Source organism: Nannospalax galili, unplaced genomic scaffold (genome assembly GCF_000622305.1).
Source record: "Nannospalax galili isolate Female #2095 unplaced genomic scaffold, S.galili_v1.0 scaffold211, whole genome shotgun sequence".
NCBI classification, from domain to species: domain Eukaryota; kingdom Metazoa; phylum Chordata; class Mammalia; order Rodentia; family Spalacidae; genus Nannospalax; species Nannospalax galili.
This window is the reverse complement of record NW_008329624.1, coordinates 2,738,606-2,762,450: the sequence shown is the minus strand read 5'-3', so window position 1 is coordinate 2,762,450 and position 23,845 is coordinate 2,738,606. Positions and strand designations below refer to the sequence as shown.

The following is a 23,845-nucleotide window of genomic DNA, read 5'->3' as shown; positions in this document are numbered from 1 at the left end:
ACCCTCTTCTGGGAAGGGGCTCTCCTGTATGTCAGCTCTGTGGTATCATCTGTGTCTTCTTGACACACTTCAATGACCTGAGACTCAGAACTGCTCAGATCTGGAAGGGACTTTGGATAAGTAAATCCCAGTTCCTCTCTTGCAAAAGAGGAACAGAGAAGGCAGAGTGACCTGCTAATGGTTAGAGAGCTAACTGGTGAGCCTTTCCCTCCGCTGTCAGGGCCTCTGTTGTCAGCTGCTCAAGAGGATGCAATTGCTCTGACTGATCTTGCCACCCATGGACTTCAGGGAGGTAATGATGCAAGCTAATGCTTATAAAGTACTTGTGTTGTGTTTGGCAAGATTATAAGTGCCATCCATGCACTTTGTTTTCATAGAAACCCTCCCAGATGAGACCAGTAATGTTCTCACGTTGTGGATGAAAACACGGAGGCAGGGAGGGGATAAGCCCCTCATCAAGCTCTCAAGCAGAGGCAGCCTGGTCTCGGCACAGATTGTCCCCAGGCCCTTTGCTCCTCTACAAGAGAGGGCTAAGGCGAGCACCTCAAAGCTGCTTGGGTTCCATCAGCACTCTGCACTCTAAAAGCTCTGGCTGACTCTACGGCACCCCATGCGGAAGAGAAGCCTTGTACAGCTCCTATTATGGGCTGAAACCTCCTGGCTCAGGGACTTGACCCCAGAGTTCTATACCATTATGGTTTGAATATGAAGCATCCCTAACAGGCTCATGGTTGTACACTTGGTCCATGGCTGGTACTGCTTTTTGGGAGGTTGTGCAACCTTCAGGATGCGAAGCTCTTCTGGAGGAAGGAGGTCACTTGGGATTTGTTCCGGGGGGGTGTCTTTTTCCTCCCTCCTTTTTCTAAGTGTCTCTGCTTTCTATCTTCTAAGAAGTGAAGAACCTGCCCCACTACACGCTCCCACCTCCACGATCCCCCACTACATGCTCCCGCCTCCATGATCCCCCACCACATGCTCCCGTCTCCACGATCCCCTATGACACGCTCCTGCCTCCACGATCCCCCACCACACGCTCCCACCTCCACGATCCCCTACCACATGCTCCTGCCTCCACGATCCCCTACCACATGCTCCTGCCTCCACGATCCCCTACCACATGCTCCTGCCTCCACGATCCCCTACCACATGCTCCTGCCTCCACGATCCCCTACCACATGCTCCTGCCTCCACGATCCCCTACCACATGCTCCTGCCTCCACGATCCCCTACCACATGCTCCTGCCTCCACGATCCCCTACCACATGCTCCTGCCTCTATAGTATCCTACCGCACACTCCTGCCTCCATGATGCCCCACCATATGTTCCTGCCTCTATGATGTTCTACCACATGTTCCTGCCACCAAGCACAAAAGGCCAAGCAATTGTGAACTGAACCATCTGAAACCATGAGCCCAAATAAGTCTTGCCTCCCATAAGCTGTTATGTCAGGTGTTTTGTTCAACATAGTGCAAAATACCCAATCCATGTCCCATAATGGGTTCTCCAGTGTTTACAGGTGTATGACTCTGGGATTCTTAGATTTCTGAAGGTTGGCCATGGCTCTCAGTGATGGAAGCTTCTTCACTTTGCAGTCCATGGACATCAGGGGCAGAGCCTGATCCTGACAGTTCATGCAAAATGGCATGTATCTAAGTTTACAGGGAGTGGAAGCCCATAGTGGAAAGGACCCTAGTCTAGTACTCCAAAAACAGCAAGAATCTTGGGGGAGGTGCTGGATGAATGGGAGTGATTACGTGTGCATATTGGCACGTCCACATGTCAGAGAAGTGATCAATATACACTCTGGTGGGAATTCTGGTAAACCCTCCTTACAGCTTGAAAAAGTTGATAATTTTCCACTGCTGGTTTAGGATTAAATGAGACCATTAAGTACCTTGAACATTTCTTGCTCAATAAACTTAATATCCTTTTTTTTTTGCTTTTTTGAGAGCATGTACCTACACCCTGCCTTTGCTCTCCTCCTCTGAAAACTATGGTAGGAGACTGTCAGGGTCCCTTGTACGGATGTGACTCATGGAGGAGAGTGGCAAGGACTGGGTGTGTCCATACTTGCTTTTAAAGGAGACACCCTATTAGCCAAGCATAGCACCACAATACAACTGAGATACCACCACTAGGAACCAGTGAATCCCAATAGCCTTCTGTTGGGAGCTGGAGCCATGGGCAACCAAGGAATGGAAAGGTTTCCCAGCTCCAGCTTTTAGAGACATTCTGTTGCTGACTAACCATTACCACTTTGTAGCTCTCTATGCTCAGTGTAGCAAGATGCTCCCCCAGTCTACCCCCAAGCCAGCTCCTCAAAACTCCATATGGGAGACAGACCTGTATAAACAGCAAGCAAAATAGTGGGAAAGGCCATGAACTGCTGCCCTGCAGAAGCTGGGAACTTCTTTAGGTAAATGGAAGAGGCCCCACCTCCTGCCACACAGGTTCTCCACAGTGATGCGTGCATAGTGTGTGCATGCTCTAGAGAGACAGGGAGGTGGTTTGGTTTGCACTGTGAATGAAAGAGTGCCTGGTCTGAGGATTGCATGGAAGGGTGTAAGGCTGGTCAAGGTTTCAAGCTGAAAGCACAGAGAACTATGGTACTGCCCATGCCCCACCAATAGTAGTGGTGAGGCAGTATACAAAGGGGCAACGGGCAGCTCAGGAAACAGAGACCATTAAGCAAGCCTGGTCCCAGTGGGGAAGCAAGTTCTGTCCCTTAACTGCTCCAGATTCTGTGGAAGGGGCTTCCTTCAATGTGCCCCATGCTGTTGGGACAGAGATGGTAAATGTGTGTATTTCCTAAGTAAAAAGCCAGCCAGACTCGATGGCTGTGGCCCCCTCCATGAATACTGCCCCATTTAGTCATTTCATGTCCCTCATGCTGGCGTGTTAGTCACATGGGTGTCCTGGCTGTCCCTTCTGCCAAGGGCATTTTTTCCAGGCATATGTTTTGTTATTGGGTTAGAGAAGATGCCATCAGCATAGAAACCTTCACAGGGGGCAGTGGCCATGGTGCCTTACCATGTCACTCTGTGACTGCGTGGCCCCATACATGGTGATCCCGTTAGAAGGCGCTGCTGGCTGTGGTGTGTCTGGCTGGATGTATCCTCTTCTGTCGATTAGGCTGTGGGAGAAGTGCAAACACAGGAAGGAAAGAGTGAAGAAAAGCTCAAAGATGACAGCAACATAATTTAAACATTTAGGCACAAGGACCCTTTGTGATGATTCTCTCAAGTGTCAACTTGATGAGTCTAGAATCACCTTGAAGATGAGTCTCTGGGCATGCCTGAAGGAGACTGTCTAGATTAGGTTAATTGGAGTGGAAAGATCTGCCCATTGTGGGTGGCACCATTCCCTGGGCTGGGATCCTGGGCTGAATAAAGAGGAGAAAGTGAGCTAGGACAAGTATTGCTCTCTGCTTCCTGACTGTGAATGCAGTGTGACCAGCTGCCTCAGACTCCTGCCACCTTGACTTTGCTGTCATGATGGAATGTATCCTTCAACTGTGAGTCAAAATAAATCCTTTTCCCATGAAGTAGATTTTATTAGGGTGTGTTATCACAATAACAGAAATTCCCTCCTACTCCTCTGTCCACTGAGATTGGCTTGAAGAGGAGCATTGTGAGTTGAACTGGGCCAAAAGAGATCTAAAGTCCCAACCCCCGTACCCTTGAATGTGATCTTATTTGTACATAGTCTTTGCAAATGTAACCATGCAAAGATAAATTCCTAATCAATTGAGGTGGGCCTCAGCCCCTGACTGATGTTCTTAGGAAGAGGTGATCATGCTGTGTGGAGAAACAGACAGAGGGAGGAGGCCACATGACAGAGGCACAGACTGGAGCAAAGGAGCTACAGACCAAGGAAAGCTGGGGATTTCTTGCCACCACCAGAGGCAAAGACGAACAAGGACTGACTCCCATTCCAGAGGGAGCATGGCCCTGCCTCAAATGCCTTCATTTCAGACTTCCAGTCTCTAACAGTGAGAACAGCTATTATTTTAAGCTCCCCTTCTCTAGACATTTTATTTAGGCACCCAGGAACTACTAAGTACCATAAAGCTTAGCACCAGAGAACCCCCAGAGGGAGTCCTGAGGCCTAAACAGGGTGGATGGCTACAGGTTAGGGCTGGAGTAGCAGGTGGTGAAAGAACAGCTCTGCTTGCATCAGGGAAGCTGCAATGAGAGGTTCTCAGAGGAACCACAGAAGACCAGATAGCTTCAAGGACCCATCAGCACAGAGCATTCTGATGGGGATCCCAAGTAGCATGAAATGGAGAAATGGAAAGTGCTAATTTCCAGTGAGCTCGGGAGCTCTGATTCACTGAAATGACACTATTTTGGAGGGAACGAGATTCCTTCCTCTTTAGGTGGCAAGAGAAACCCAGGGACTTGCAGGGGACATCATACAGAAGTTTAGAAAGATGGGGCTGGAGAGATGCTCAGCAGTTGACAGCACTGGCTGCTCTTGCAGAGGACCTGGGTTCGATTCCCAACACCCACATGGTGGCTAACAATAACAACCATCTGTAACTCCAGTTCTAGGGGATCCAACACCCTCTTCTGATCTCTGTGCGCATTGCACAACACGGGCGCACATATATACATGCAGGCGAAACACTCATACACCCAAAATAAAAATAAAAAAAGCATAGAAACAACTAGATCATCAAGAGATGTAAGGACATAAGTGATCCGTGGCCAGCACCAGACTGCATCCAATCTTTTAACGTAGCCTGACACACTCTTTGCTGTGACTGGACGTGGCCCTATTGTGGTTTTCCCCACATCTCCTAGTTCTCATGAGCTGCCCAGTGTGGCCAGGCTCCCTCCTGTCTCCTCTGTTTCTTGCCCCTCCTACTCCCTGAGTTCATCCTGCACATGAGCTTTTTTGGTCCTCCTTGACAAGCTAGACCACCTCCTTCACCATGGGGCCCTTGCACATGCTGTCCCTTCTGACTATCAAAACTCTTTGCCCCTTTCCCTAATTCCTTTCTCCTAACTCCCCATCCTTTAGATCAAACTTCACCCCCATCTCTGCATCACATGAACCTGTCACTGCATACCACTTACCCCTGCTCTACGGCAAATAAGCTGGTACCTCCCTCATGTGTACCCCACACCAAGTACAGCACTTGCCCATCACATGTGCTCAGCAGTGGTCAGGTAAAGTCCTTATTCCTGGTTTGAGCTATGGAACTGGCTTGTCACTGACCATTCCTCCTGTCAGACTTATATGAGGTAACCCTTTCCTCCAAGCCTGGCCATTCCCTGTGGCCTCCTCCACAAGTCTGGTGACAGCGTGCAGGGATCAGGATGAGGACATGAAGACACGCATTCTTGCTCACCAACACATCGTGACACCATTTATAACACATTAAAGCCAACTCAAGCCAGGTCTGAGGTGGGTGGCACTCCTCAGCAGGCTGGTCTGATAAGAAGGCCTGGGTGGCATGTGTGGGCACCTCATACATTACCAGGGGTGAGGTAAGGTAGCTAAGGGCAGAGAAGGCAAGAAGGGAAAGGAAGTGCAGAAATGAACGTCTCACCCTCACGTGTCTGTCTGGCCATCCCTGGGAGCCCATGAGCAAAGTGAGGGAGCCAGTCCTTTTCCTGTCAACCTGCCAGAGTGTGTTAAATTAATTCAATTCAATGGGGGGGACATGAAGTGGAGGCCACTGCAGCCAGTACCCTGGATCCCCACAAGCAAAACAAAATGCACCTCAGTGTGCCAATCTCAGAGCCTGCCAGCTAACCTCTAACCAGGGACTTTCCACTGAAATGCCCCAAATAGAGCTTGTTCCACTGTCACGGATCATGTCTTTGCCTTCTTTCTGCCCCACCCCCACAGACTCCCCTGCCCCTTCTGTGGACCCCCAAACTGCTTCCAGACTTGAGCTGCCCGAATCATGACTCTGCATCTGCTCATTAAGTACTTCAATGCCTTTTTAAGGAAGTAATCTAAGCAGTTCTAAGGGGAGGGCCCTCCTTGAGAAGTGAGCCTGACAAAGGACATGGACTTTAAAGAGCATTGCTCCAGTCCAACCAAAACAGCAAGTCAATCCAGTTGAGAGAGGCCATTTTGGCCGTTACACATTTTGGTCTGTAAATACATAAAGCAGGGCCACGTGCAAATCTAGGACCCTGGAATGAGAAGAGATGTGAACTAAATGCGTGAGTCAATCCCTTTCCTGGATGGTCCTACTGAGCTTTAATTATCGACTTGGCCTAGAGTCATCTGAGGAATTGCTTAGATCAGATTGGCCTGTGGGCTCTTGTGGGGATTGTCTTGATTGTTAGTCAATGTAGAGGGCTCAGCCCATTGTGGGTAGTACCATTCCCTGGGCAAGGAAGGGGCCCTGGGCTAGCTGAGCGTGAGCCTGTGCGGGCCATCAGGCTGCATCCTCCATGGTTTCTGCTCTGCTTCCTTGGCTGTGAGAGAGTTCTTCGGTTAGAGGTAAGGCGGTGTGAAAGCTTGAGTTCCTGCCCCAAATTCCTTCAATGATGGTCTGTGACCTGTAAGATGGAATAAACCCTCTCTTTCCCGAAGTTGCTTTTGGTCAGAGTGTTTTGTCACAGCAACAGAAAGGACACTAGAGCATGGACCCACGTGCATTTCGGGTAAGGGAGAAGTAGGCTGGCTCTTCACTTTTGTGCTCACCCAGGCTTCTCCAGGGCCTTCTCACCAACATGCCCATAGGAAATGGTCTAAAATGGTGCGAAATTCAAAGCTTCCTAAGATTTCCTGACTTAAGAATCCCTGAGGTGGCTTGGGGGATCTGGAGCTCTTCATGTAGGGCTGGAACCCCTCAGACAGGTCTGACTCCCCTCTCCAAGGTAGGCCCTTTCTTGAAGCCTTGCCTTCCCCTATCTGCCAGTATCCCCAGAGGAGTCCCTGAGGAGTAGACGGGTCTGCAGAGGCCCCCAGTTCAGGAGGAGAGGGGCATTCTGCACTCCCAATGTTCCTGGCCAAAGCTGGAGGAGGACCCATTTCCAGTTACCCAGTGACCCTACTCTGATGTGAGCACAGCAGTCAGACTCTGCTGTTGAATGGCTTTCGACACACAGGGGGGCTATTCATTCCTCCATTACCTTTGCTTCAACTAAAGAGGGTTCATTGAGGCTGCTAAGAGCAGGAAGTGAGCATCTCGGGAGCACAGGGGAGCTGCCTTGAAGACCAGTCAGTCACCTTGGTGATTCGTCTGTTTTACACAGTGGGAGAAAGTCTGAATCAGCTAGAAACTCCCCCAGACACCTGTCATAGACAGATACCTGCTCAATCAGTGTCTGTGGATGATGGATTAGTTTGTAAGAAATAGTTTACTCCAGTGTCACTCACAAATAATCAAATGTCAGCTGTATTCTGAACTTGCACAATTCTGATCTGTGAATACAAGCACCAATGGACACATGCTGATTCCAATGTCAGATGGCCCGATCAGGCAGCATTTGCTAGCTATGCAGTCTTGGGCATATTATTTAGATTCTGTGCCTCAGTTTACTTATTCATGAAATGGAAGACAAGGGTACTTACTTCATAAAGCACGGAAAGAGCCTTTGTAAAAGTTGATGTAGACAAGGCACTTAGAGGAGAGGCAAACAGTACATGGCAGTGCTGTCATGAATAATGTCATGTGTGTCATCGCTGCTCTCCCACCCACTCCACTCCTCCTGATCTCCCCTTGGGACAATCAGAGCATCACAGCCTGCTCCTCAGCCTTTAGCATTTGTCCCAACAGGTTTTCTAGTTGCTTTCTATGTATGTGTACTCTACTAACCACAGGCCCCAGATCATCACAGATGTCGTGTCATTTATTCATCAACAGCCTCACATGCTGCAGTTTTCCTGTTCTGGGCTACAGGACATTTCTCCTCAGTATGACATAAATTCAGTTTAAGACCAAAGAAGATGCGGGATATGACCAAATGAAACCAGGTCTCTATTTGACTGAAGTTGTGGCTACTTGTACCCAGAGGAGAATGGAAATGGCAGCCGTCTGTGGGTATGGTCAGCTTCACCAGGCGGGGGCCAGGCCTCTGCCTCTGAGCTGTGCTAACACAGACAAGGTATTTGCTTTCTCCAGATCTGTGAAGAGTGTGCTGCTCTCTGAATCTTACCTTGGAGAGATGGGCCCACACAGGGCAACACAGCAGTTTGTGAAGATATTTCCATAGCTGTAGGGATTGTAATTTTCTTTACCCCTTTTATTTGACCAAGACCCTTTGATCTGAAAGAAAAAGAGCATCAATAACACACAACGTCCTATGTGCCAATGCCAAAGTTTTGACAAACTGGACCGAGAGAATCCTATGAAGAATGCAAATCGGGGCTGGGATGCAGCTCAGAGGGAGAACACTTGCCTAGCACATGCTGGGCCCTGGGTTCCATTCCTAGCCCTACAAATCATCTTTACCAGGAGCAACTGAGGCAATTTTCTGAAGAAATAGGCTTTTATCCCAAACTTAGAAATATTCTCAAATAGTGGCTCAGATTAGGGGGAGAGAGTAACATTCTCTGGGGACAAAAAAAAAAAAGACTTTAAGGTTATACTGTGGCATTCAAAGTTCCTCTCATGTAAACCTGTGGAATTTTTTCATATTTATTCATATCTTACACCCTAAATTTTTATTTGTTGTGTGTGATGTGTGCATGTGAGTGTGCCAGGCTGTGTGCCCATGCACAGGATGCCAGGTTCTTCCCTCCTTTACTGTTTTCCACACTATTGCCTTGAGATAGTATCTCTTACTGAAGTGGAAGCTCCTGGTTCGGGTGGGGTGGGTGGCTAGTGAACTCTTGGGAGAAGCCCATCTCTGCCCCTAATGCTGAGGTTATAGGCACATGCACCCATGTCTGGCTTTTTAGGTGGGTAGTGGGGACTCAAACTCAGGTCCTTATGCTTACAGAGCAAGTGTGCTTACCCACTGAGCCATCTGCCCAGCCTCCAACCTCCAGTCTTAGTTAAATGAATGGTAACTGAAGACAAGTTAATGTGAGTCCTTCAACTGCCAATTTAGGCTGTGAAAATGCAGCCTCACGGTCTTGCTAGAACAGTCTGTTTTGCAGAGTCTAATAGTCACAGTTACCAAATCAAATGAGCTGTTTCAGTAGTTTCTTATACGATGTATTTTATCACCTTGAGTTTCTCTCAGCTTTTGTTTTAGGGAACTGGATCTGTTCTGAGACATTTAATTTGTGTACAGACGACTAAATCTATGTATGGAGAGCAAGGACGACATGTCTACTGGGAAACAGTTCCCAATATTATGTCTCCTGGGTTTCTTCTTCCCCTCTACCTGCATTATGCACAGGCAGATGGTCCTGTATTCAAGGTTCAACTTTGGTTCAGGGCAATTTCCTCCAGAAACTAAACAGAGACAGAGTATGAAAGTCAGAGTCATCCATATGTTTGCTCTGGGATGTCAGTCTGCGGTGGCCTATCATTGGTTGGGGAAATATGACAAGATATGTCCAAAATTATTTAAGAGGACTCAAAGAAACTTCCCAGGGTCAGAACTGGGTGTCAATCAGCCCATCTTAATATGAGACTAGCACAGTTGCAAAGACTAGGAAAATGTCCAATATGGACATGTAGGAAGGACCCTGACAGGCTTCCTCTGCATTCTCTGTTCCAGAGGGCTCACAGCTGGGATAAGATGCATGGACAAGGGTGACCCCTGACTTTTCACTTCCTCTTCCTCCTCCAGTGCGAAACACCAAAATACATGCTCATGTGTTGCATGGTCAGGAACTTACATCTTCATTCGTTGTCTGGTTGGAGCTGATCAAATATGTGTGGAAACCAGAGAGGCCAACAATGGACCAGACAGAAAAGAAGCACACCACGGCCTCCAGCACAGTGGGCGGGTCAAGGAACCAACGGAAAGGAGCGGAGGGGCTTGTCACTTTGCCTGGGAGGCTGGATGACAGGAGGCCAAGGGATGAACTCAGCAGGCTGGCTCTGGGCTTGCTGTCCTACCCAGCCTTCCATCTTTTCCTGCTCTCTCAGAAGAGACCTCCCTCAGGGCAGGGGCCTTGGCATGCTTTCTGCCATGCTCCAGTTCAGAGGGGGCATTCATAGCTCTGTAATGACTGCTGGACTCCCTGAGCGTCACTCACTGCTGTATAGTGGGCAACGCCCTGAGGATCTCTCACTGCTGTACAGTGGACAGTGCCCTGAGGATCTCTCACTGCTGTGCAGTGGGCAGTGCCCTGAGGATCTCTCACTGCTGTGCAGTGGGCAGTGCCCCTGGACTGTTCACTTTACCTTCATCTTTTATGACTCATGGTAGAACCGAGGGTGGAAGCTACAGCACTCAGGCCTCTGAGGAAAGGACTAAAGATTAAAGGTCCCTCTAATCATGCTCAGGAGTGTCCCACCAACAAGATCCCCCCACAAGATGGCTTCTGATATCCAGAACCTTGTGCTTCTGTGGACTGTCTGGTTTGAGAAGGGTCTGTGCCTCTGAACTGATGAGCAATTGTAACAGCAGCATTGAGGTGGGGTGCTCTTCCTTAGGGACCCCTTCCCAGCCTCTCTGCCAACCCCTGGCATAGGACACTGGCTCAGCCACTGGGCCAGGCCAGCATGAAGAAGCCAGGCATTCCTGTGCTGTGTTGTTTCCAAAGGAGGAACACCTCAGACTTCACCAGCTGTGTCAACCAAGAGTGTGGCAATTTGAAAGAAGAGAGACAGGGCTGGAGAGATGGCTCAGTGGTTAAGAGCACTGGCTGCTCTTGCAGAGGACCTGGGTTCGACTCCCAGCACCCACATGGTGGCTAACAACCATCTGTAACTCCAGTTCCAGGGGAATCTCCAATACTCTCTTCTGGACCTCCATGGGCATTGCATGACATGGGTGCACTTACATACATGCAGGCAATGCACTCATACACATAAAATAAAAATAATAAAAGCTTTTAAAAAAGAGATGCTTTTCCTGTCCCTGAAATTTATAAAATTCTATTACAAAATACAGATGTTCCTCAGGAAAGAAATTCCATTCATCTGGGCTGGATCTAGGGTCCAAATATATACCGTGTATTCTCCTAGCAATGAATTACAGGTTGGGGAAAGTAAACCTTGGGCCTTCCTTATGTTGCCAAGGATGGAAGGACACAGATCAGGCTGTACTGTGCCATCAAGGATGTTTCCAGGTTGGAAATAGTTCACCTTATATGAGAGAACTGAATCCAGTACCCAGTTCCTCATCATGTTCTGCCACGGTGTGATGACAAATGCTGTCATCTGGGATACAGGGCCACACAGAAAATGGGAGGAGTGAATGGGTTCCTGGTCTGTGGGCTGATTGTCAACATTATGGTAAGTCATAGCATCTGCCTTTGGAGAAGCAGGTGACTGGGAAGGGCCCCAGAGGACTAAAGAGGTACTAGGAAGCAGCCCCTCAAACCTGGGCTATCCCAGGGCAAATGGCTACGGTGGAGCTTTGTGTGTGCATGGGACCCAGGGACGGTGGTCCATGCGGCAGAGGTGGTGTTGTTCTAAATGCTCCCCAGTGGCCGGCTCCCAGTTGCCAGATGCCCCTTCCCATTATCCTCAGGGAGAAAGGAGGTGGCCTTCATGTCTCCCACTTGTTGGAAAGTAGAGTTGGAGTCCAGGGGAAAAGATGAAATAACTAGAGGCAAGACTGACCAGCGGCATCAAAGAGGAAGTGACGTAAGAGGCAGATCAAGACAGGATCCAAGGGAGAAGAGAGAATAAGGGAAGGAACCAAAAGACAGTTACTGAACGACATAGAGAGGCTGAACGTCAGTCTCAGGAACACCTGTACAGATCCAGAAGTTTACAACCCAGGGAGAGTGATGGGTAAGGCAAGATACAAGGATCAAACATGAACCATAAAACCTGTAACCAAAAAGCAGTGCAGAGTCAGAGCAAGGAAATGGGCTCCTACCTCTGGCTGCTTTTTGCAATGGGACCTGCAATTACTAACTATCCCCACTGGGAGGCAGTATAGCCAGTCGGTAGAGAATTGTGGAGGTTTACAGAAACAAATATTGAGACTTTTGTGTGTGTGTCCATGTACGTGCACATGTATGTGTGTGGAGGCCAGAGGCCAACCTTGGGAGTCATTCCTCAGGTGCTGCCCATGGAGCTTGCCCAATAGCTTTGAGGAGTCACTTCTCAGGTGCAACCCACAGGGCTTGTCAAGGTAGGCTAGGCCAGCTGGTGAGTAAGCCTTAGAGATCTTCTGTCTTCTCTCATCCTTCACAGTGCTGTATTTTTATTTTATGTGTATGCATGTATTGCCTGCATGTAGGTAAGTGCACCCGTGTCATGCAATGCCCGCGGAGGACAGAAGAGACTGTTGGATCCCCTGGAACTGGAGTTACGGTCAGTTGTTAGCTGCCATGTGGGTGCTGGGATTCCAACCTGGGTCTTCTACAAGAAGTGTCAGTGTTCTGAACCGCTGAGCCATTTCTCCAGCCCCAACACCCAGCTTTTAAAAATACAAATTCTGGAAATCAAACCCAGGTCCTCATGTCTGCAAGGCAAGTAAACACTTTACCAACTGAGCCATCTCCCCAGGCCCGCAAAAATGGAGCCTTTTATGTGAACGGCTCTTCTACATGTTTCAGAAGCAGTTCCTGGCTAGCAGAATGCAGTGTCACCATAAGCTTGCAGCTGCGGCAAAATGACATGAAGCCAAGGGAAGATGCAAGGTACAGTGCACTTTCACTGTCCGATCTAGTTGACAGTCAAGTGTCAAGACCTTGTGTCTTGAGGAACCACTGTACTCATCTGTGCAACAGCTGCCCCTCACTGGTGATGTGTCAGGCCGTGTTTCACAAGATCTGACTCAGCTCTCAGAGAAGCCCAGAGAGAGCACTACTCCCATTTAACAAACAAGGAACAGGAAGCAGGAAGCAGGAAGCAATGAGGTAATTTGCTTTAGAAATAGCAGAGCTGGGGCTGGGGACGTAGCTCAGTGGTAGAACACTTGCCTAGCATGTGTGACACCCTGCATTTCATTTCCAGCACTGCATATAACCAGGCATGGTGGTGCCTGGAGAGGTGGACACAAGGATCAGAGTTCAAGGCTATCTTTCATTACATGGTGAGTTTGAGGCTAGCCCGGGCTACATGAGATCCTGTCTAACAACAACAACAACAACAACAACAAAAACAACAACAATAACAACAGCAGAGCTGGGTGTTGAATGCAGGAACTCTATCCTGTCAGTGCAACAGAGGAATCTTAAGTTGGTTCCTTTCCCAATTCTTGCTGGGGGCGGGTAGCCTTAGATTGATCCCATCCCAGTTCAGGAGATATGGGCACCCTTCTTTCAAGGGACTGAGAACTTGTGGTAGCAGAAGGGAGCCATCGTCTCACATCTACTCACAGACTGAGGTACAAGCATTCCAACAACACATCTCACTGGCCCAACCGTTTGAAGTTGAAGATGTGCGCTATAACAAGATCAGGAAATACTAATCTCTCTTAAATATTTCAAAACTCTGATTTTCTTTAGAAAAGAAAAAGGAGGGGAGGGGATGGATAGATGAGTCAGCAGTTAAGAGTACTGACTGCTCTTGCAGGAGATCCAGGTTCAGTTCCCAGCACCCACACGGAGGCTAACAACCATCCATAACTCCACTTCAGGGGATCTGATGCCCTTATCTGGTTTTTGTGGGCATTGTAAAACATGGGTGCACTTATATACATGCAGACAGAACACTCATATATATAAAATAAAAGTAAATAAGTTAAAAAGAGAAATGAGGGGAAACAAGCAAGCTCCACTGGGAGCCAATTTCCTAAGAGGCTGGATGTTTGTTGACTGAATCAGAGATGGTTTCAGATGACAGCATTTCTACTGCCAGCCTCTATCCATCTCACCTAGGCCTCAAGAAGACAAAGAGCCTCTTTTTGGCCAGGAGCTGGCTGTGAATGCCTTGAAAACCCCAAAAGACTAGATTAAGTATTTATGGGATTTGCAAAGAATCTGAAAAGTGCTGGCCTGCAGGTACCCCTCCTGAGTCCTCCCTGCAATCCCAGAGAGCAGGTGGGGACCACTGGTGTCCACCAGTGGGTGGGGAAGGACCAACTCCCTTCTCAAGGGAATAGGCTCTGCCCCAGAGGGAAGGGGAAGAAGGGGAGGAGCCGCACAGATGTGGAAGCAGAGCTGGGCAGAATGGTGAGGGTGCTTCAGGCTTGGGGGAATCATAAATGGCAGGAGATCACTGAACTACATCTTTAGTCTTTTTGGGTTGCTGCTCTTTTCTCAGAAATATGCACAGAAACATAATCGTTCTTATAATCTCAAAAGTTTAAAAAAATTCTCCTTAAGTGCCTTCTTACCATGGAGACAAAGGGACCTCAAGTTAAGATGCTCTACTTGTTCTGATCCCTTCCTTTTAGATAAGCTAAGGCCTAGAGTGATCAAGTCCCTTATAAGAGATCACATAGTAGTTCGTGGCAGAACAGAAGTGAACCTGATCCCTGGACTTCTAGGAGAGAGAGAGTCTTTCCCAAGCCCCTAAGCCATGGTAGCATTATATAAAGGCATAACTTTGCAGGCCTCAGAGTTCACGATGGAAAGACCAAGACTTCAGGTGACACTGAACTTTGATCACAGTCTCATGGCCTCAGAGCCACTGTATGTGAAAAATGTGTCTCTGGTCAGTAATTGATCTCACAGTCCAGAAATCAGGCTGGGGATTTGTCTCTTCCTCCTCTTCCTCTTTTGCCAAATGTGAAATGTGGATAATGTTTGTTAGTGGGTTTCCTTATTAACTAGGATTTCTGGGGTTTCTAAATGGCCAGGGAGTGCCCACATTCAGGGCCATGCACGGGCCCTTTCCAATGTCCTAGGCAATTCCTTGCTGGGGGGCTGCAGACATGTACCCGAGAGTGCTCGTGGGTCTCTTTTTCCTTTAGGTTCTCACTTGGAAGAGAACTGAGCACAAAGGGTTTTGGTGTTTAAAACAGAAGAAATCATAGGTAGCTTGTAGGTATCTGCCTAATAGCCTACAGTGAGGCAGGTGTACCTCACAGAAACGGATCCCTTGTCATCTAGTTAATGGTTGAGGAGCTCAGCAGATGGATGACTCTACCCAGAGACAGGAAAGCACAGCTATGCTGTCACCTGAACACCCACCCATGACCATGACAATTTGCATGAACCGGCCCTGTGAAAAGGAGAAGTTCACTGAGGTCTCTTAGGATTGTTTCACAATACCCGTCTCTCAATTCCTCTTCTGCATGTGTTTACATGGAGGCAGTGAAGGCCTGTGGCAATCCCAAATTAACAGAGGAAGTTGTGAGGATCCCAACTGAAATTCCAACTGGAGTTTGTTAAAAAATATTTATTATTTTTATTTTATGTGTATGAGTATATTGCCTGCATGTATGTGAGTGCACCCATGTCATGCAATGCCACAGAGGTTAGAAGAGGGCTTCGGATTCCCCTGGAACTGGAGTTAAGGATGGTTCATAGCTGCCATGTGGGTCCTGGGAATCAAACCCAGGTCCTCTGCAAGAGCAGTCAGTGCTCTTAACCACTGAGCCATCTCTCCAGCCCAACTGGAGTTTTTAAAAAATGGAATCTGACAAAAACAAAGTTCAAAGCTCATCTAGGCGACAGGAACATTGAGGAAGATGGGGCGTGGTGACACACACCTTTAATTCCAGCACCAGGGAGGTAGAGGCAGGTGGATCTCTAGGAATTTTGAAGAAGAACCATCACAGGGTAAGGGCACAGCAAGACATTTGTAGTCATCAGTGCAAGGTGCTAAAGGCAGAGAACAGTGATGGGACTGGACTGAATTCAGGTATGGCTTAACAGCAGACAGATGAAACAGGACTTTTAGTTCATGGTAGAGGAACACAGGGGATTTTCAGAGTGATGTCCTTTGAACCCACAAACTCCCCAAGGTGCTTCAGGATGTTTCAGGCCCAAACCATGTTTCTGTCAATTTCCTTCTCTGTGGGTGCTGCCTGTTGTGATCATCCAGCAAGAGGGTGCTGTCCTCACCCTCAGCCTCCAGGCCTTGGGGCTACAGGTGTGTACCGACAGGCTGTGCTCTACCACCTCACTTTTTGAGCAGAAAATGGAGGAAGGAAGGAAGAAATGTAAATATCCACCTAAAGAACAAACTGGCTATATATACTTTGGAATTTTAGAAAGTGGTTAAAAAGAATGAGGGGGGAAAAGTATTAACAACCACTCACAATCCTGTCAGCCACAGGTGAGTGCTGTAACAGCACTGGCAGCTGTGGCGTCCGTGTGTGTCTCTATGTATGTGGATTTAGTTGGGATTCTAATATACATATTAATTATCACCTAGTTTTCACTTGACAAAAAGTTCTCTGTCACTTTGCCTGCTCACCTCGTCCTTGAACTCTCATGTTCACATTATGACTTTAAAACTGTAAAATAATTAACTGCATATTTCATAGTGAAATAAAGGTGGAAATTTATTAGTTCAGGAGAACAAATGTTTTTACTTAGGAACTACAGTTTTGTTTATCAGTCCACCGTGAGTGGATAAACACTATGATCATTTATGGGACATTTATTTCCAAGTGTTCAACATAAGAAACTTTATTTTGTTTATGCAATACATTTCTTCAACTCTTTAATGCCCATTGGTAATAAGCAAATAAAACTCACCTATTTTATTACCACCATCATCAAGAAAAAAAAAGAATGACACAGCTCTGTCTCTAGGTAATATTAAGAATAGTCAATGACACATATTTAGAATACAGTAAGAAATTAAGAAATTATGTTGGTCTAGGGATGTGAAAAAAGTAGGTTTTATTCTAGGATTTACGACCTCTCCAGTCATGTGGTATTTGGCTATGTTTACAGTACTACACATGAGTAGCCTTAAATTTACAGACAAGTGCACCTCTCACCACTCATCAAAGAAGCTCCTTTTTGTAATCGATGAAGACTACACAAAGTTCCAAAGCTGGTCAAACACAGAGAAGTGTCTGAGGTATCCAGCCCTAAGTGACACACCTATAACGCAACCTCTACACCTAAGGCTCAGAGAACATAGTGGAACAGAGGGTGGAAAGAAATATTAATGCACCTCTCAACTCTCATCAGTGAGGCTTCCTCATGTAACAGATAGTGATTAACCCAGAAAGCCACAACTGGCCAAGTGCAGAGAATAAGAGGTTGCAGAGTTCTTACCCCTAAATAAGACACTTGAATCAAACTTTTGCCACCCAGGACTCAGGGACCATTGAGGAAGAGTGGGCAGAAAGACTAGAAGAGTCAGAGGTGGTGAATGATCACAAAGAAACAGTTTCCCAGTTACTCATGAACTCACAGCAATGGTGACAGCATGTACAAGACCCATGCAAGCTCAAGCCAGACACAATCCCAGCGCAGAAGGGGGGAAATGGGTAAGAAGCCCCAGCTTTCCTTGAGGAACTTTTGGCACTAGTAACTGCTGAGAGAGAGTGAGTTGGTTTTAAGAATGTGACACTAGATAGGGTTAATGAGGCTCCAGCGGATCAATACATACAAAAGGACATTTGGGGACATAAACTTGACTGATAGGCCTTAATATATATGACAGAATACATGAAATTTGGTCCAAGGGGGGCATGAAATTTGAAAAAATTCAATAAAAAACCCTAAATTAGAACAAAAATCAAGTTGTAGAGCAACACAAAGACTGAGACCCTTTTAAGGCCCCCACTAACCCTCAACTACACCCAGGTGTGTATGCATGTACACACATGTGTATTTCAACCTCATGAAGACCATCTGAGGGATTACAGAAGCCAACAAGGGTTCCCACACAACAGAGGGAGGGTCAGGGCAACACTTCCTTTCTGTCAGGTTTCTATTGGAATTATTTTAGAATTCTAGATCCTAACAACCTCCTGCCCACTTTGTGATCTTCTCCAATACAATCAGAGGCTTCGATTTCAGGCACTCCCTTCCTCTCACTGGTCAGGGGTGGCGGGAAGGCATCGGTCCATTCCCTGGGTTGTAGGGAGAACTTGGCTCTTGCTTAGGAGCCACTAGGGATTTCGTTGAACTCTGCACAGGTGCAGCTATGGATGTCTGCCCCAGACAGGATGTCTGTTCCTATTTTCTTGGGTTTCTCTGAACATCAACAGCTATCAGCATGGACCGGCTGGCTGGCAAAGGCTTGTGCTGCCTTCATTATTTTCCCATCATTCTGCAGGTATCCTTTATGCCAGTCCTCTACTAAATTCCATTAAAACAGATGATGCCCATTAGGTTGTGGGTGCCTCTCAGGCGGGTAAGTGTTGCAATGAATGCAAATTGGAGATAAAGAGGCTTTCTGTGGAAAGCCTCCACAAATGTCGAATCAATTACCATTTGATTTACCAGCCACTGGAAATCCTTTTCATTTTGGGAGCACTGAACAATAAGTCATGATTAAAAATGACTGTAATCCCTTTAATGGGACATTAATGCTATGTTACATTGACGTGATTATGGATGGAAGGGTCCCCTCTCTGAGGGCTTCCTCAAGGATGCCCAGGGCCCCTTGGCTCCCCCTGCACATGCTCCTGAGGGTTTCCACCTCTGCGAGGTGTCTGTGAGATGTCACCACATGGCTCCCTGGCATGCCTGACTGGTAAGTTTCTTGTGAGGTTGGGTATTTTTGTTCCCAGAAATGTAATCTACTCCCTCCCTCCATTTGATACATAGATAACTAAAAAGGATCCTAAAGTTGATGTGGGTTAATAAAGAGGCCTCTGTGTGTGTGTGTGTGTGTGTGTGTGTGTGTGTGTGTGAGAGAGAGAGAGAGAGAGAGAGAGAGATAGAGATAGAGAGAGATTGATCTTTGAGGCTTTTTCATAAGCATATGTCAGAATACAGTGCTTCTGTTCATCTATTTAATGTTAAACGCTCTCCTGTCCCCTGTGACTCTTTGACTCCAAGGTGCCCCTGTGACCCTTTGACTTCAAGATGCCCCTGTCACAACCTTCTGTTATGGCTTGGATGTGAAATGTCTCTCACAGGCTCATGTATTTGAACACTTGGTCCCCAACTGGTGGTGCTGTTTTGGGAAGTTATAGAATCTTTGGGATATGGGGCCTTGGTGGTGGGTGTGGCCACTGGGGACAGGCCTTGAGGGATATCGCCAGGCCCTGCCTCTGGTCCTAGTTTCCTCTTCCTGTCAAGGTGTCAGGAACCTCCATCACACACTCCTGCCTCAGTGACCTCCACCATGATGGACTGAAATTGTGAACCAAAGTGAATCTTTCCTCCCTTAAGGCGCTTCTGTCAGGTGATTTTGTCACAGTGATGATAAAAGGGGCAAGCGTACCCTCAGGACCAGTGTTGTCTTCCCCACCTCGCCCTCACCCATCCCCTGGGATATGAACCTCATCGCCCCACTTCTCCCACAGAGCTGTCCCCTTGACACTGACTTCCATCTTGGGGGCCTTTCCTCTACAAATCACTCCCCTCATTATTTCACTCTACCCACCCACTACAACCCTCTGTCCTACCTGCTGCCTATCTGCTAGATGCACCCCATACTTCTGTTCCCTTTGAGAACTCACTGTCTCCCAGAGTCCTGTGCATAGGCCACTGGCCACAACTCCCGCCCTGATTCCCAGCAGCATATGCATCTTCCTTCTGAGTCTTATCTAAGCACAGTCTGTGGCTTTACAGAACTAGACCCGGGTACCTGCAGATGTTCAAAAGGGAGAAAGGAGCAAGTGTGCATTGTGTGCCGGCTTGTCACTCTGCCCCAGACCCTTCTGAATGGACTTCTTCAAAGGCCTGGATTTGTTGTCTTCAACCTTGCTACCTGAAGGTTTGGCTCATGGTAGGTGTTCAACAAAGTGACTTTGCAGGACATAGCTGTCAAGTGGATTTCCTTTGTTTGAACCTGCCTGGCTGGTGAGATGAAGGCCTGGTCCCGTGTATGGAGCAGGTTGTCTTTTGTCTCTTTCCTTGGGGAAGGATGGGGCTAGCCTGAGCCCATGGTAGGGGCAGCCACCTCACTGGCCACTGACCAGAGGGCCCCTCCCCAACAGCCTCTGCTTCTTTGATATGAAGATCAAAGGGAGGCAGTGGAGTGGTGGGCAGGTAAGGAAGAGGAAGATGAGGGAGGCCCATCCTCTGGAAAAGCATTCTCCCTGTAGTTAGGCATCTTTCTCGTTTCTCACCACTGGTAGTGCTGACTAGGAAGTGGCCTGCGGAGTCCTTTTACTCATGGTTATCTGTGACTGTCCTTCCCTCTTCTCAGGGCCATGCTGGTCCTACATCCAGGCCTTATTGTAAGGATGGTGGCTCCTTTCTCCCTAAGCCTTGCCTACTAGTTGTCAATATTTCCATCATTGACGTTGACACATGGGAAGGTGTTGTGGGTGATTAATTTGCCACTTTTATCACTTACCCCTCTCACTTCCTCAGTACCACTGCTTTGGAGGGCAAATCTGAATCTGCTATGAGGAACCTTGGACTGGACACTCATTTCTCATCCAAATATTTTCATACCATGGTCAGAAGACCAGGTATGAGGCCATTGAAAGTTTGAAAACACAAGTTATCTTCTGGCCCAAGAGCACTTGCCAGCATCTACTAGACTCAGTCCAGCACTTGGGCACGCCAGCTCAAAACTTCCAGGATTAGGGCCTTGGAGCTTTTTTTTGGGGGGGGGTTTGAGACAGTCTTCCTGTAGCCCCAGCTGTCCTGAAACTCACTACGTATACCAGGCTGGCCTTGAACTCACAGAGATCCACCTGCCTCTGCCTCCCGAGTGCTGGGAATAAAGGCGTGCGCCACCACACCTGGATCTTGGAGCTTTTTGGAGCCCTGTTCTGAAGACCGCAGATTTAGAGAGGATGAGCTATGGGCATTACTCCATCAGCTAAAGGACAGCTCTGTGAGCATTACGTATAACAGGTCGGTCTCATCCACCGCACCTCAGCGACCAGCCTTGATGTTGGTCCTCATGACACGACCGATTCTCTAAAAGACTTAGGCGAGGCTTCAGTTTAGATATATTGAAGTAACACCCTGAAACTGGAGGGCACCTAGGCAATGGTGAGGAGTGGGATGGGAGGAAGATGGATGACCTGGCAGGGTGGGGGAGAGGGACAAAGGGTGCCATTTCTCATTGAACCTGTTCTTAGACGCTCAGATGAGTACTTTATTCCGTGGGCTACTTTTCCTCTTCCAACTTCTACCTAACTCCAGTTTTCTGCATCATTCATGGGAGATAGGACATGTGGAATTTATTCTTCAACCCTCCTTTGTTCATTATTCTTATATCCCCAGTCCCTGTGCACAATAAAGATCTCCTTAAAAAGATATGGGGCTGGAGAGATGGCTCTGTGGTTAAGAGCACTGGCTGCTCTGGGTTCAGATCCCAGCACCCACATAATGGCTAACAACCATTGGTAACTCCAGTTCCAGGGGGTCTGACACCCTCCTCTGACCTCCACGGGCACTGCATGACACAGGTCCATTTACATACATGTAGGCAATACACTCACACATTTGAAATAAGAATACTTAAAATTTTAAAAAGATACCAGCTGACTATTGAAGCTGTACTTGTAAGACAGCCTCTTATACTGCCCCAAAGCTCAGAGGTATCAGAGGAGATAGTACCCATTATGTGGATCTATCTATCTATCTATCTATCTATCTATCTATCTATCTATCTATCTATCTATCTATCTATCTATCTATCTATCTATCTATCTATCTATCTATCTATCTATCTATCTATCTATCTATCTATCTATCTATCTATCTATCTATCTATCTATCTATCTATCTATCTATCTATCTATCTATCTATCTATCTATCTATCTATCTATCTATCTATCTATCTATCTATCTATCTATCTATCTATCTATCTATCTATCTATCTATCTATCTATCTATCTATCTATCTATCTATCTATCTACCTATCAATCTATCTATCATCTATCATCTCTCTCTCTCTATCATCTAACTACATGTATAGGACAATGTTTACTTATGTTTATTTACAGCTCTATATAAACACCTCCACCACCACCCCACACATGCACCCCAGTTCTCAGGGACATGGGTAGCTTTACTTTAAACAGCCACATGAATGCACGTGGTAGGACTCTCTACTACCAGTGAAACAAAATCACTCATAAGAGAAACGAAGAGGTCAAATGCAATTTACCCAGTTATAGGAAGAAGAAAAAGAGCTGGGTTCCAAGGAGCTGGGTCAGCAGATTCATCTGGGTGATTCTACAAGAAATCAGCATAAACCTGGGCCTGCTAATGGAACTCCATTCAACACTTAGTGGGTGGACATTTTTCTTTCAAGACTCAAAATCCATAGTCCACATACATATATACTGTTTGGGAGGGTGGGAAACAGTCTTCCCTGATCCAGGTAACTTGAGATTGACTCTTCAGGGTTGTAAAAGAAAATTGTTTCTAGAGATAATAGAGGTCACTGTGTTTGCATAGAAATGCCTCAACATATCCCAGACACAATCTTTCCAGTGGGCCCAGAGAGCTTCACCTGGCATCTAGACATTCGAATCAGACCCATATCTGGGTATTGATAAGTATTCTGTAGGAAGCACCTGCTGATCACACTGAGATCAGGTGGGCTCACAGCTCTACATCTCCCCCACCTAACCTGATTGAACACAAATCAACACTGGCTTATTCTGGGGGCATATAAGAATTCACTTCTAGCTTTCTAGCTAAAGAGCACTTCAATTTAGACTGGATGAGTCACCTAGGGACTCAATGTTCAGATGCCATTCATCTGAATATTATGGCTCTCTTGGATGCTTTACAGAATAATAGGAATATGATTTATGAGAAAAAAAGCTAAGGCCAGAGATGAGGAGGTAAGAGTGTAGGAATCATTAAAATACTGGATCCATGGGCACAGTTCCCACAGAGCCACCAAAAAGGATATCTCGCCGGACTGTCCTTAAGGGCATTGAGGAATCCTGTTTGCTGTGAACCTGTGGGAAGGAAGCCAACATTTAGTATTCAGGCATTCACCTCCAGAATAAACAGCCTCATGCTCAACATCTCATCTACATAAAAATAATAGATGTATAATTTATTATTATTATTATTAGTTTTGGTCTTTTTGAGACAGGGTCTCCCTGCAGCCCCAACTGCCCTGGAACTCACTATATAGAGGAGGCTGGCCTTGAACTTTCAGAGATCCACCTGTCTCTGCCTCCCCAGTGTTGGGATAAAGTCATGTGCCACTACACCCAGCCAGGTGTCTAAAGATCAACTAAATATCCAGACTTTGTAAGTGTTAGGGCACCCAATAGCCTGATCAGAGATTGGGATTCCACTGGTTATTCAACAAGAGGAGGCAGATACATAATTAGAGCCCACAAATGCAGGGCATTTTTTTTCAATGCAAGCAGATGGATGTCTGTACACTTTTCCATAAATTATAGCTTTGATTACTCCTTTGTTTCCTCATTTTAATAGGAAAACAGAATTCCACATACTGTTTTTTAAATCTCATCTGTTTTACCCACATTTGTTAACTTTTGACTGAAGAGGTCTTATGAACTGGGTCTTCTTTCTTCCACCCAGAGTAAACAAAGCTAAAGTTCATTTACTGACTCTGAGGGGTTGAAGGCACTGTTCCGTGAGTTTGTTAAAACATTGTTTCAGGGCTTGGGTAAAGAAGCATCCAATAAGAAATGATTTTACATATATAAATTCACATCATACTTAAATTTGTTTAAGTTTTAAATTTATGTGTTTGAGTGTTTTGCCTATATGTATGTAAGTGCACCATGCGTGTACAATGACCACAGAGGCCAGAAAAGGGTGTCTGACTCCCCTGGAACTGGAGTTACAGTTAGCTGCCATGTG

General features: G+C 46.8%; 1 protein-coding gene across 2 annotated transcripts in view; it reads right to left on the bottom strand.

The window, feature by feature from the left end:
* Positions 1–23,845, bottom strand: part of Zdhhc14 (zinc finger DHHC-type containing 14) — a 296,463-nt gene that overhangs the window by 19,459 nt on the left and 253,159 nt on the right. For both annotated transcript variants that reach the window (XM_008839432.3, XM_008839433.3), the window contains exons 5-8: positions 22,914–22,962; positions 9,764–9,866; positions 8,128–8,237; positions 3,032–3,134 (exon numbers count right to left, since the gene is read on the bottom strand). In XM_008839432.3, the coding sequence (XP_008837654.1) occupies positions 3,032–3,134; positions 8,128–8,237; positions 9,764–9,866; positions 22,914–22,962 (365 nt within the window). The remainder of the gene's footprint in view (positions 1–3,031; positions 3,135–8,127; positions 8,238–9,763; positions 9,867–22,913; positions 22,963–23,845) is intronic.